The sequence below is a fragment of the Larimichthys crocea genome, chromosome II, assembly GCF_000972845.2.
Source record: "Larimichthys crocea isolate SSNF chromosome II, L_crocea_2.0, whole genome shotgun sequence".
Taxonomy (NCBI): domain Eukaryota; kingdom Metazoa; phylum Chordata; class Actinopteri; family Sciaenidae; genus Larimichthys; species Larimichthys crocea.
In genome coordinates this window covers 3,060,277-3,073,556 of record NC_040012.1, presented here as the reverse complement: position 1 = coordinate 3,073,556, position 13,280 = coordinate 3,060,277, and the positions used below count along the sequence as shown (strand labels likewise).

Here is a 13,280-nt window from a genome sequence, read left to right as displayed (position 1 = left end):
ATATACAATATCTAAATATAATGTTACTTGTCATATATTGTCTTGGTTTGTTTTATCGAGGCTTTAACCAAGAAATGACTCTACATGTTCATAAAAACATTCAAAGCTTCAATTAACAACAAAAAAATGACTTAAAAACAAAGAATTACAAAATAAATTCAAGATATTGTGATCAAAAACAAGTTTTAATGGATAAAACTGCATTGTAAAAACATCCTAAACGTCTTTGCATTGTTGTATTATTTCATTCTGATATTAAGGTGTGTACTGTGCTGTAGAAACTGTTCTGTACTCGCTGAAATTCCTTTATTTAGATCTGACTCTGGCTGACCCCGGAGCCGCCATCTGTCCTCCGGCGTGCCAGAAGAGGTCGTACTGTTCAAACACCGCCCCTGCTGTTATCAAAGAGCACTGCTCTGCGTGGCCAAGTCCCTCCTTTAATCTCTGAACAGTGTGACGCAGAAAAAGAAAAAAAGAAACTCATTCGGCACAACTGAATGAGTTGCTTGTGAGTGCTCATGAATAGTGCATAAATATATTATGCAAATGTTGAAAATCATCACACTGCCTCTGGTTTCAGAGACAAAAATGTTCTTTTAAGTGTATCAGTCTACACAACACTTCCTCCTGTATTCTAATTTCTCTGCATTCAGCATTTCATAAAACTCTACGTCACTTATCCTGGCCTGTGTCCCCCCCCTCTCGCCCCACTGCTTACCCTCTGGTCTTTTCATCCTCCTCCTTCATCTCCTTGGTCTGTCCTGTGGTCAGACGATGGAGGGTCCAGATGGTCAAGTACCAGCAGCAGAAGGGGGAACCCTCGGGGGGGAACAGCGGGGGAGCCAAATATGACCCAGGCCAGACAGCTCTTTAGCACAAAATTAGCCCGGGATGAACGCGTAACACAATTACATGCTGTTAATGCCATCAAAGAGGTATTTGGGCGTCCGTTGTGGCCTTTGCAGCTTAACTGTCCTAATTAGGAACATTTCACGGTCCTCTCTCAGGACCAGAGGTTTCAAATGTCACTTTCTTTTGTTACCTACATAAAATCATAAAAACATGAGTTAATACTGATGTTATAACTAAAGACAACCCTGCACAATATAACGATGTGACTGCTGTTCTTGCAGTTTGACTCCTGCAGTAGTAAATGCTGCACACACACACACACACACACAGGGGTTGTAGGCTGGCGTCCCTCAGGGCTCCTGTCTCAGATACACAAAGTGTTTGTTGTGTCACACCTTCCACACAGATAAACACATCTCAGTGAATCCCCCTGCGTTAAATGTCACTGCTTTGCTCCACACAAACTGTTATATTGTCCAATATGTCTAACAGACATTATTACATACATGCAGGATTATTAAATTGTTGATTAATTTGACAGGAAGCAGTTATATTAATTAAATATTTCTAATCTTTGAGAGGTGCACACACACTCAGCCTTAACTGTTCACTGCTCACCACAAGAGGTCACTACTGATTCAAATATGAGGCTTTGTCACACACAAATATCCCGTCTGACAGGTGGATGTTTATATTTACATGTTGATAATTTAGCTGGTGCCAATGTCTATAATAAAAATGACAATTTATGCTCTTATATTAATTCATTAGCTGATTTTCTGACGCCTATCTGTGTCTTTTTTTTCTTTTCTTTTGGATGTAACTACTGTTTTATTAATTACACAGTTAAGTTGACAGAAAAATAACTTACAAATCGCATGCATACTTGCTAAATAATTGAAAGATTATCATTAGGATTGATCGTGAAAACAATAAAATAAAAGTATTAGAACTTATTTTGCTTGCACAGATGAATCATTTTGTATTCGGTCTCACTTCAAGTGGATTTTTTCTCATCTTGATATAAAGCAGCCATGTCCAAAGTCCGGCCTGCGGTCCAGTCACAGCCCGCGGTAAGATTTCATGCGGCCATAAATATATTATTTATATTTATGGCCGCATGCCATAAATATATTATTATTTATGGCCTGCTAGGATTGTCAGATACTGTATGGCTGGAAGATTACCTTTAAGCATTTTAACCTTTAAGGACAGAACTGCTGTTATATATCTGTAGATGTGACACATTTCTGAATGATTTTGTGAAAGAGAAGAGCAAGAGTGACACGTTTTGGACATCCCTGATGTAAAGCATTTAATAACTCATGTCTCCAAGGACCTTCTACTAAACACCGCTCCTGTAAAACAATCATAGTGATGGTAAGGTGGTTTTGACCTCTGACCTCACTCCTTCACTTCATTGCTGCTTGTAAAACTGAACTACATTCTGTTTGCAGCTCTGTGCCAAACCATCTGCTAAATGTCTCAAAAGTAAAGTCTGTTAAAATTCTCCAACACCAACAATAGTCCCCATTTAGTGTTTTCATTCATCCCACAGGTGTGATTGCACATTTCCTCCGCGTTACCTTTTGTGAAAACCGCCGTGAACGAGCGCTCACGCTCTCTCTCAAAGCTGAGGCTGTTTTAATCCGTCGTGACAGCTGCTGGGGCTGTGGTCGCTGGCCTGTGAGCTCCAGCTGTGTTAAGAGTTAAAATAGTCTCCCAGCTGCATGCTGGCACTAAATGGTGAAGCGATCGCCTTTAACCGGTGCCCATGTAAACCACACACACACACACACACACACACACACACACACTTTCCACATACTTGAGATTCAGTGGTTCTCACCGAACCTCATGTTGCACCCCTTTGTGGCCCTAATGGTCATTATAACCTATGCTGTTCAGTCAGGTGTGATTCAGGAGGCTCTATTTACAGAACATGGCAGAAATGGAATATACTATTAATAACTATGGTTTTCCTTGCATCTATAATGGTGTATAATCGCCTGGAAATAAGATTAGAGTTACCTTAGAATGATCCTTTTATATCTACAGACACTGTGGGTCCTCTTCCTCCTGAATCTGCAGTAGCCTGGAACAGGTTACAGGGTCACCAGCCTCTAACCCTCAAGCCTAAACACTGGCTACTGGCTACAGAGAAAAAGACACTGCTAGATGCCATTGATCCTTTAAAGGTCCAGTGTGTGGGATGTAGAGGACCTACAGTGTATGTATATATATAAAAAGCTCATTCTAAGTTAACAAAAACATATGTTTTCTCCTTTTTTGGGTGTTTATACACTAATAAAAACATAGTCATGCATATTCTAGTCAATTCCTGCCATATTCTATAAATGACTGATCTTCCTGGCTCAGGTGGAGGTTTTTTTTTTAATTTCCTATAGTAGTCTGGTCTCTTTGGAGCAGGCATGTGGTTTATGTACCGGGGCAGCTGTTCCTAAAAGCTCCCCACATGGATTTGGACTCTCTTTTCATTTGGGGGTTTGGTTCAGTTTCAGACTCGGGTGGAACGACGGACCGAAATAGGAAAAGGAGCTGGTGCACAAGAAGCCCCCCGCAGGGCCTTTTAAACAAGTTATGACGTATCATTAAGTACAGCAATAAAACAATATGTGTACGTATCATCGCTCGGCACTATGAAGGAAATATGCACACTCATGGTGACCCGGACTGCTTGAGCAATCCTAATCTCTGCCTAATCCTAGTTCAAGTGTTAAATCTGAACTCAAACACCAACATGAAGCATAATGACGTCACTTTAGAGGATTTTACTCAACTTTCTAGCCTTGTGAGGACAAATCTATGGAGTGCAGTCAGTGTATTGATTTAAATATCATTTTAACCACTGACGTCCTCTGTTTCAGGGCAACATGCCTCCCTGCGTGCCAAACATTACCCATCCTGACCACAGCCTTGGTGGGTGGAGGTGGGTGGAGGGGGGAGAGACTGTAACTGTGGCCTTCCCTGCTCCTCTGATGCCTTCAGTGTCAGCTCGTAAACTCCAGCTTTAAAAGGTTAGAAGTCCCAGATGTGATTCTTCTCACTTTTGCATAGGGATGTTTCTTTTGGCTTCTTGTTGACAGACGTTCAAAGAACTCAGGAGAGGGATGGAAATGTTGTGCCAGCTTCAGAAGTGACTGTTTCATACTATACTATATATACTATACAATGCTGGTTCAGTTTTCACATACAGGACGACAACACTACTTAATATCTGTACCACTGGTAAACAACCGATCACTGTGTTAGTGTTTAGTTTTTCTGTTCTGGGAACATGAACCTGTCTGTAGTCACTTTATTCTGTTTAAATCAACTCTGTGTGCACGTCACTTTACCCCTACTATCAACATTTAAATTACTGTAGTATGTCCAATTTATATAGTATGTCATACATGTAAAGCGACACTTCAGTACTTGTATATATGTATAGAACACTTTTTCATATTGCATTTTAGTATATCTGAGATTTTTCATGTTTTAATTGAGTCATTTTGATACTTTTCATGTTCTATTTAAGTATATTTGATATTTTTCATGTTCTGTTTAAATATATTTTATATTTTTCATGTTCTATTAAAGTATATTTTATATTTTTCATGTTCTGTTTAAATATATTTTATATTTTTCACGTTCTTTTAAAGTATATTTTATATTTTTCATGTTCTGTTCAAGTATATTTTATATTTTTCATGTTCTATTTAAGTATATTTGATATTTTTCATGTTCTTTTAAAGTATATTTTATATTTTTCATGTTCTATTTAAAGTAGATTTTATATTTTTCACGTTCTTTTAAAGTAGATTTTATATTTTTCATGTTCTGTTTAAGTATATTTTATATTTTTCATGTTCTTTTAAAGTATATTTTATTTTTCATGTTCTATTTAAGTATATTTTATATTTTTCATGTTCTATTTAAGTATATTTTATATTTTTCATGTTCTGTTTAAGTATATTTTATATTTTTCATGTTCTATTTAAGTATATTTTATATTTTTCATGTTCTGTTTAAGTATATTTTATATTTTTCATGTTCTATTTAAGTATATTTTATATTTCTTTGTATTTCTATTTTATTCTTTCTTACCTTTCTTTCTTCATTCTTTCTTTGTATTATTGTAATTGGCTTCTTTAGCTTCTTTTTATTCTCGTGTGTGGTGCTGTTACACTGTTCTTAGACTGTTATTACTGACCCTGTGTTAACCTGCATGTGTTAACCTGAAACTAATAATATGGTTTAAGGTAATAATAATAAAAAAAAAAAACATGACTCTTAATTATATTGATTGGTGATGAATGAAAACACACTTCCACCGCTGATCAGATTTAAAATCATTTTAATCATTTTAATTCATTTCAATGTTGGATTTTTCCAACGTTCCCTGAACGCAGCACGTGACCGAGCATTAGCTCACACACACACACACACACACGCACACACACACATAAACAGGTGGTCTGGTCTGCAAACACAGAAACAATGTCGGAGCAGCGCGCAGACCTTTAGCGGTTCTCCTGTGCAGGAATACCGGGAACAAACAAACAAACAACTCCATGCTCCTTCTGGATCTCCACACGGATTTCTCCTCCTCCTCCTCCTCTTCCTCCACCACCACCACCACCTCCTCCTCCACCACCGCCGCCTCTGCTCGGTTTCACTCCCGCTCCCGGAGCTCGGGCTCTCGGATACTACAGCCATGAAAGTGACGGTGTGTTTTGGACGGACCCGGGTGGTGGTGCCGTGCGGGGACGGGAGTATCCGAGTGCACACGCTGATCCAGCAGGCTGTCATGCGGTACAAGAAGGCCATAGCCAAGGTAAGTTTGTCCGTCTTTTGTTTTCCTGGAAACAATGTTGCGGCGTCCTGAGGCGCACTCAACAACATGGCGCTAACTTGGAATAAACGCAGAGCAGCAGAGGAGGTGGAGGAGGTGGAGGAGGACCAGGAGGACCGGGGGGTTGTGCTCGCTCCTGCTCCTCTCCAGGCTTCACATGTGCGGGGTTTCTCCGCCGTGCGTCCGCCTCGCTTTCAAAGAAAGCACCGCCATTGTGGCTCTCTGTGTTTGGAAACTTCCTCCGGGATTTGTGGCGGAGGCTCCCCCCCGGACAAAGTGCACCGTTGCTCGGACACATTTGTGCACAGTGCTCGGTAACTCTCTCATGCAAAAGTTGCCAACACACGCCGACTGTAATAAGCAATTTAGCCCGAGCCGGGTTTTTGCAAGAAGGGGAAAAGTAGGGCTGTGAGGCGTTCAGGCTCCAGCAAGATTCTGTTTGAGGTGAAGTTTCCTCAATGCATGCAAGTAAAGCGGATGATGAGTTCAAATGCAACAGGAGCTTTTTAAAAAATAAGTTGCATTTATTGTGTTGGATTGAATGCACCAGGCCCTGCAGGAGGAGGAGAAGGAGGGAAAGTGCATTGGCAAAGCTCTTCCAGCTGACTGCTGGAGGTGGAAGGAGGTGGAAGGAGGTGGAGGCACATAAATCTTGAACCTAAACACAAACTTGCAGCATGATGTTGAGGTAGCTGCAGATAACCTTTGAGCTGGAGCTCAGGCGCTTTACCTGCAAGGTTAGATCAGATTAGAGACTGTTATATATATCTTCCTGATTTCAAATTCAATGAAATGCATCAAGTTTTTGGCACAATATGCAAATCTTCTGCATGCATCACTCCATTATAATCCAAGTTTACATAACTCACCAGACTTTGAATCGATGCCCGTTGGTTTCTCTCATCCATCCGTTTTTATACAAATACACAGCTGCTCAACTTGCATGAATAATGAACGCTTTGCCCTTCCCCCGTGTGCTAACTTTAGGCCGCCTCTTTTTTGTTGTAATGATCGTGACCTAGAAGTCCATACTGTATCCTCCTCTGTCCTTCTGAATAATTGAGCGAGGGCAGACGGAGGAGCGCAGGTGAACGTCCCTGCGTGGCTGAGAGGCAGGTGAAGAGAAGATGCCAACTCTTTGACTTCATATAGTTAGACACGCAGATTTAAAGCTGAGGTCATGCAGCTACTGTGACGTGCTTTCATAACTTGAAACATTCGTATCATTGTCACTTTGTTTTCCCTCAAGAGAATTAAACGTAGGCGTGGAAATGTCCAATAAAAATCAATGTGTGTGTGTAAGACGATCACTATGAAGAGTCGTACATCACGTCTGTCTTATTCAAAGCGCCTGGAGTGTAACAGAGATTTTCACTTTGGCTTTCCAAGTTTTAAACATGCTGAAGAGGCGAGGATTAGAATTATATATCTATCTATATATATCATATTCATAGGACAGTGAAAGAGTGACTCACCTAAATCCTGTGAAACCTCCTCCTTGTGAATGACATGACAGTATAATTATATAACTTGGGTTAGGGTGGGATGATGTGGAGATAAATGGTGACATATTTCATCTTCTGGGAATTCGTCTGTTGATCGGATATCCAGGTAGATATTAGAAAGTCAGATATTGTGATATTATATAACACATACCTTGATCTTAATTTGCTTTTATCTTTTGTAGTTTGTATTTAACGTCAAGGCAGATTTTATGTGTGAAACTCGGCAATAAAACCGAAACCTGTTTTTAAGAGGAACTCGCAGCGCAAGTTTGAGTTTTAAAGTTTCAACTATTAAGTTTGGACAGTCGAATACTTTAACTACCTACGTTACTCACCTGTAACACAGTCGTAAATGTTTGGAAAAGAACATTTTAAGATTGAAATGACCAAATTCAAGATGATATTCTAGTTTTGTATCACGATATGTATATTAGATTTATTTATTACCCATTGGAGTTTGTGAGGGTGCTTCACACATGGAGTTTGGTTCATTTGGTTTGGACAAGAGTTGATTCAAAAAGTGCACTGCTGCATTTGAATTCTGGTCCGGTTCCTGTTCACACTGACGACAAACGAACCAACATTAAACATGAAGTTACGGACTGACGGGGAACTCGTTGATTGGACCAGCATCATTAAGGACCCATGAGAGTAAATGACAAACAGGTAGAGAAGGGACGAAAAGAAGGCATTTGAAATCATGCTAAAATGACATGGCTACTATCATAAAATCCTGCGGTTGGTCCGTCAAACGAACACCCTTTCTAAGTGTTCTTGGTCCAGTTGTTCGGCCCACACCAGGGTTCGATTGACAGCTTTTCACACGAGTCCAAATGAAATGCACCAGGGTCCGTTTTAACCAAACCAAACAGATGAGGCGTGAACGCACCCTACATCAACTCTTTCTAGTCACCAGTTGAAGTCAGTAGTGCGTCTGGTTGAAGCTCAGATGACTGTAGTATCTGTCTCTGAGGTCATTGTGACAATTTAGAGAAATTTTCCGGCAAACCCGACTGTGCTGCTGTTTTTAACGCCAACGGGTAAATTGTGCCTAAATGAGGCCACACGTTCAGCTCTCCGTTCTGTGTTCTTTCACGCTTTGAGCTAAAATACTAAAAATATAAAAACAAACCCGGAGCTCCTCGTGAACTCCTCACCCACAACAAAACACAACGCCTCAAAAAAAAAAGAATACAACACCCGCCTCAGATGGGTGGGACGGGAGCAATAAACGCAGATCCGACCGGGGTTGGGCATTTTCGTGTCACACATGTTGTGTTGAAGATCACAGCTTTTTTTTCTTTTTGTGGTCAGTCCGCCTTAATAAGAGGCTCAAATTTAGGTCGGTTTTCCTGCTTTAGTGTTTGTTTGTAGGGACCTTCTTGTAACTTCCCCTGTCATTACAGAGGAATGCTTCCTGCAGAAAAGGAAGCAGTCCACTTCTGGAGGCCTTAAACCATCTCATAACTTTGGAATTAGAAAGATGAGGACACAAGGATGAGTGTTCAGACACTGTTTGTACAACACTCCGAGAGATTAATCTCACTGGACTTGAGAGAGAAGGAACAGATTTGCCAAGCTTCGACGTCTCGAGAAGTGAAACGGTGTCAGATTATCCTCTGCTGCTCTTTTTCCTCCCGCTGATCATAGGGTAGATTCTCACTAATGTTCACCCATTCGACTAAGTGCGGCAAGTGTTTAAAATTACACCCTTGACTGGAAAAAACGTCTGGTGGTTTATGACACCAAACCCTTGAGTGACATAAGCATTGGCACGTCAGAAGAAAACCACGAGTTTTGTTTTTTTGGACTGTTCCTAACGCTCGAAAACCTCCAGGGGGATATCAGGTGTCTGGATTGTTGCGTCCGCACCAGCACACGGCAGATTTCCATTCACAGCTTCACACTGCTGGAGTTTCCTCCGGTAGAGTCAAGGCTATTGTGTACATACAGACGGATTTAACATGACTTTGACCTGTCGCAGACAATAGCAGCAGGTGCTGTTACTCTGGTTAAGTAAGTGTTCATTTTTGGAAACATTCTGTTGATAAAAGGGAAGTATTGTGCTTAATTAATCTAAATTTTGGGTTCTTATGAACCCATTAGGGCTTGTTATTTAAATCAGTTATTCACATATAAGGTTGCAATGGGGTGGAAAGTTGCTGGTAAATTTCCAGGAAACTTCCCATGGGAAGTTAAGCTAGGGAATTTTGGGAACAGTCCAAATCGGTAACTCAGTGGGAATTATGCAAGTTAATGGGAATTAACTGGAAATTGGAGGTCGTTTAAACAAACTGTATCATATCCAAACATAAAAACTTTTTGGGCTCTAAAGTGTGGTCCAGGTACAGAAATCACCTGTGCAGGTAGGGGGCGTGGCCTCAACAGCCCTGCGGTAAGCAGATGTTCAAGTGTACCTGGATGTTTTAGTCAAAATTATGTTAAAATATATTATACCCAACTATATTCAAGTTCCTTGTCAAGGGCCTACCATCAATTTTGTAACTTTCTGGTTTATTCCCATAAACTTCCATTAATTCCCATGGAAAGTTTCCAACTTGGAAAATGCATGGAATTTTGCAACCCTATTCACATATGACCATATGGCCAGTAGACTTCAAGAATCGTGACACCCCATTGACTGTCAGCATTCTTCCATAATTTGGTAATAATCTGAAAAAGTATTCAAATTACAATTATATAAAACAAACGAAGATATTCGAGAGGCTGAACCCAACAAACTCTGACATTTTTTTGGTACATAAAATTATGTGATGATTCATCGTCTAATCATGCTGGGCTGGATCAGTTCTTCAGCTTTTGCTATCTGCCAAAAGCCAAGACGCAAGAAGCCAAGAAGTTTGTTAGATAATGATGTGAGGTTATGTTTTAATGGCAGCTGTCGAGGGAAGTTTTGAAATTTCAGATTCAATTAAAAAAAATAACCAGCAATTTAAAAGCTAACCAACCTTGATTGAGCTCAGATTTTAAACACATTTGGGCAGACTGACTTCAGTCTGTCAGCCTGTTTTTAACCTCGTCCTGATATCATTGCGATGTGCTGGAGTGTGCTCGAGCTATTATTCAATCCATTGCACAAATGACTGTTATTAATTAGTGTGCAGGAGCCTTTGATGGCGGATGGGGCCTGCAGATAAGCGGCCCTACATGCTGTGAGAGTGAACTTCAGCTGTTACGCTGGTGCAGATTAACATGTTCGCCACAAGAAATGTGCCACATCTTCAAAGAAAGGGGGAAAAAAAGCTCCAGCTTCTGAAGTCGAAGACATAACTGCATGCATGAAAGAGACATTAAAAGCCGATATGATAAGGAGGAAGGATCGTAGTGTCATGTGTCCAGCAGATCGTTCTCACTGACAGAAATAAACTTTGCCTGCCTCACCTCAAACCTCACTGGTCTACTTCCACAATTGTCCGTCGATGTTAACCACAGTTGCCAAGAAACTACATTGGCGCCTGTCTGTCAATGCCAAGAAACTACACTGGCGCCTGGGTTCATGTTTAAATGGAGAACAATGTGCAGGTGGGTGGACACTTGAGCAACACATGAGTGCAACCATTTTTTTTCAGGCTGCAAAGAAAATTTTAAAAAGCAGCCTTGAGCTTGTTGTTCTCTGCGTCTACATCAGTGAAGCTTTTTTATCTTTCCTGTCTTCTTTTTGCCAACAATGCAAGAATGGCACTAATGATGTTATCATGTGGGGATTTCCGAAGCACCTGGTTTCATGCAGTTGGTCTATTGTGCCATCTAAACAGTAGTTGTAGTCTTTGCAGGGGGTTTGGAGATATTGAAATGCTCATTTGTACCTCCTGGCTCGCGTTGTCCAAGTTTAGGTGCGGACAAATGATCTTATTGAATTGAAGATCAAAGATGAGTTCTGGACTGATTTCCATTATGATTGGAGCTAAAGTAAAGTTTAAATGTGATTGCACCATTATTATAGGTGCAGTAGATCTACCTCATGTCAGGACATAAGCCCCAAATAATTTTACAGTTCATCTGTTTTGATCCTCGCGTCACCACGCTTGAACCAGTCAGGGGTTCCCGTTTTTTCCCAAAACGGGCACAGCGCAGGATTAAAAGCTTCACTGATGATCCTCGGGCCGCTGACTTTGCCCTTGACTACTGTGAAAAAATGTCCTAAAACATGACCTGGCACAGCTTTTCATTTCCTAAAGGAGTCGGTTAAAGACTCAACGGAATGAACTTGAGGAAATTATCCATGTGAGGCTTCATATATGCTTTAAAAACAGAAGATTCAAAGATTCCTGCTCCTAAAACTTTTGCAAATAACACATTTTGAGTTCAAGAAGTTGCATAAAATTAATGACATTACATAAAGGGTTTTGAACAACAGGAAAGATGATTGCAGTCAGCATCTGTAAAGTATATCATTGTTTATCCTCGGGACATGAGACATTCTACACGATCATTTTTTTTTGTTGCTATTTGATGATGCTGGCATTACCACGGTTCCCACAGTGCCGCTTTGCTGTGCTGTGCATTTTAGATGACTCAATAACAACTCGATAACGCCGCTTCACAGTGAGGATTTTTACATAAATGAACTGTCATCCTTACTGATGTTTGGCATGATATTGACAAGTTAAAAAAAACCAAACCCTTCCACTTTTGTCATTTGCCAGCGGGGTTTCCCAGGAGGAGTGTGAACATGGCATGGAGTCATTAGCAGAGCAGCTGTTTGAGCCTGTTAATGCAGACACACAGCGATATGAAGTAGGACACTGTAAAATGCTGACTGCAGTGTTTTCAGATGGTGGGAAGACTGGTGAAGTTCATTTACATTTCAGAAGTTGAGCTCATGCTGTTTACAGTGAGAGTAACAGTTGAATGTAAAGAGATTCATTGAGTTGCCAGCTGGATATGCAGCGCAAGGATCAAAGCACAAACACCGCGACAGGACAAATAAATCTGCAAACTTAGAATGTTGTTGACTTGTTAGAAAACCTATTTATATCGTTGAATTTAATGTGGTGGACGTGGTAAGAACATGTTGAACAGGTTTTGGGATCATACAAATTTAATACTTGAGATTAAGACTTGAGACACATAAGTACTTGAAACTTCTTCTTTCAGGAGTTCAGACAAATCGTCTAGACAAAATTCTTGGATCCTCAATCAGCCATTTCCACATTTTTTTTGTTTGTTTTTGCTAAAATTACTTTGACCTTTCGAGAAAATGCTGTCCAAAAGAATGTGACTTCATCCTCTTTTGTGCTATTTATTACGTCTCGCACCTCTTTATTAGCAAAGACCTGTTGGCAGCTGAGTGTGACCATTGTGGTCAGTAGAGGTGTTCAAATGAAACTTCGTACAAACTAGTTTGTTCGAAGCATAAAGAAGCCGAAATACTTGACTTCACTTGACACCTGAAAGTTCAACATTCAGGTCTAAAGTTTTAACTTTGTAAACTCTTTGAACAATAAGAATTCATGACATGCGTGGCCATGTTCTTTGAATTTTTATTTATTGGGGTCAGATTTTGAAACTTGGGGTAAGCATCGAAAGAATTGGATGGATGTTTAAATGTTGGGTCGGTTTTATAGTTCCAATCAGATAGTTGACTTGCAGATTGCTCATGAAGACTTGGTTTGGACTTGCTTTCAGATTTGACTTGATGTTTGCATTAATAAGGCGTAAGAATTGACTTGAACTTGATTTGAGACTTGCTTGGACTTCCCCAAGAAGATTATTAGCTGTAGATATAACGACACCAAACGCGCTGATAAGTCACACATCTGTAGCGTGCAAAATCCGTCTAATCCCAATGTATCCACAAAGATGTTTTCGTAAATGATCCCTTTATTGAAAAAGAGCACAAGAGATACTGGACTGTAAAGGTTGTTTTTAAAGTGACGTGTTCAAACTGAACTCTTGACCGTGATGGGGGCAGTCCAACAAAACTATGGTTAATGAGAGTCCAGATCATAAGACTTAATGACAGTGAGCTTATGTGGTTTACAGAGTGCTATGAAAACAGATTACATGAACCCTGGCATGGATCCAGTCAGCTGAGCATTGGC

At 40.3% G+C, this 13,280-nt stretch overlaps 1 protein-coding gene across 8 annotated transcripts in view; it reads left to right on the top strand.

Annotated features, from left to right (window-relative positions):
* The first annotated feature begins 5,257 nt into the window (after positions 1-5,257).
* Positions 5,258-13,280, top strand: part of pard3ab (par-3 family cell polarity regulator alpha, b) — a 230,300-nt gene continuing 222,277 nt past the window's right edge. For 4 of the 8 annotated variants that reach the window (XM_027291143.1, XM_027291170.1, XM_027291153.1 and 1 more), the window contains exon 1: positions 5,260-5,692. In XM_027291143.1, the coding sequence (XP_027146944.1) occupies positions 5,573-5,692 (120 nt within the window). In that variant the 5' untranslated portion in view covers positions 5,260-5,572. Of the gene's footprint in view, positions 5,693-13,280 lie in introns of all 8 variants that reach the window. The other 4 variants (XM_027291160.1, XM_027291156.1, XM_027291164.1 and 1 more) reach the window with 3 other exon arrangements.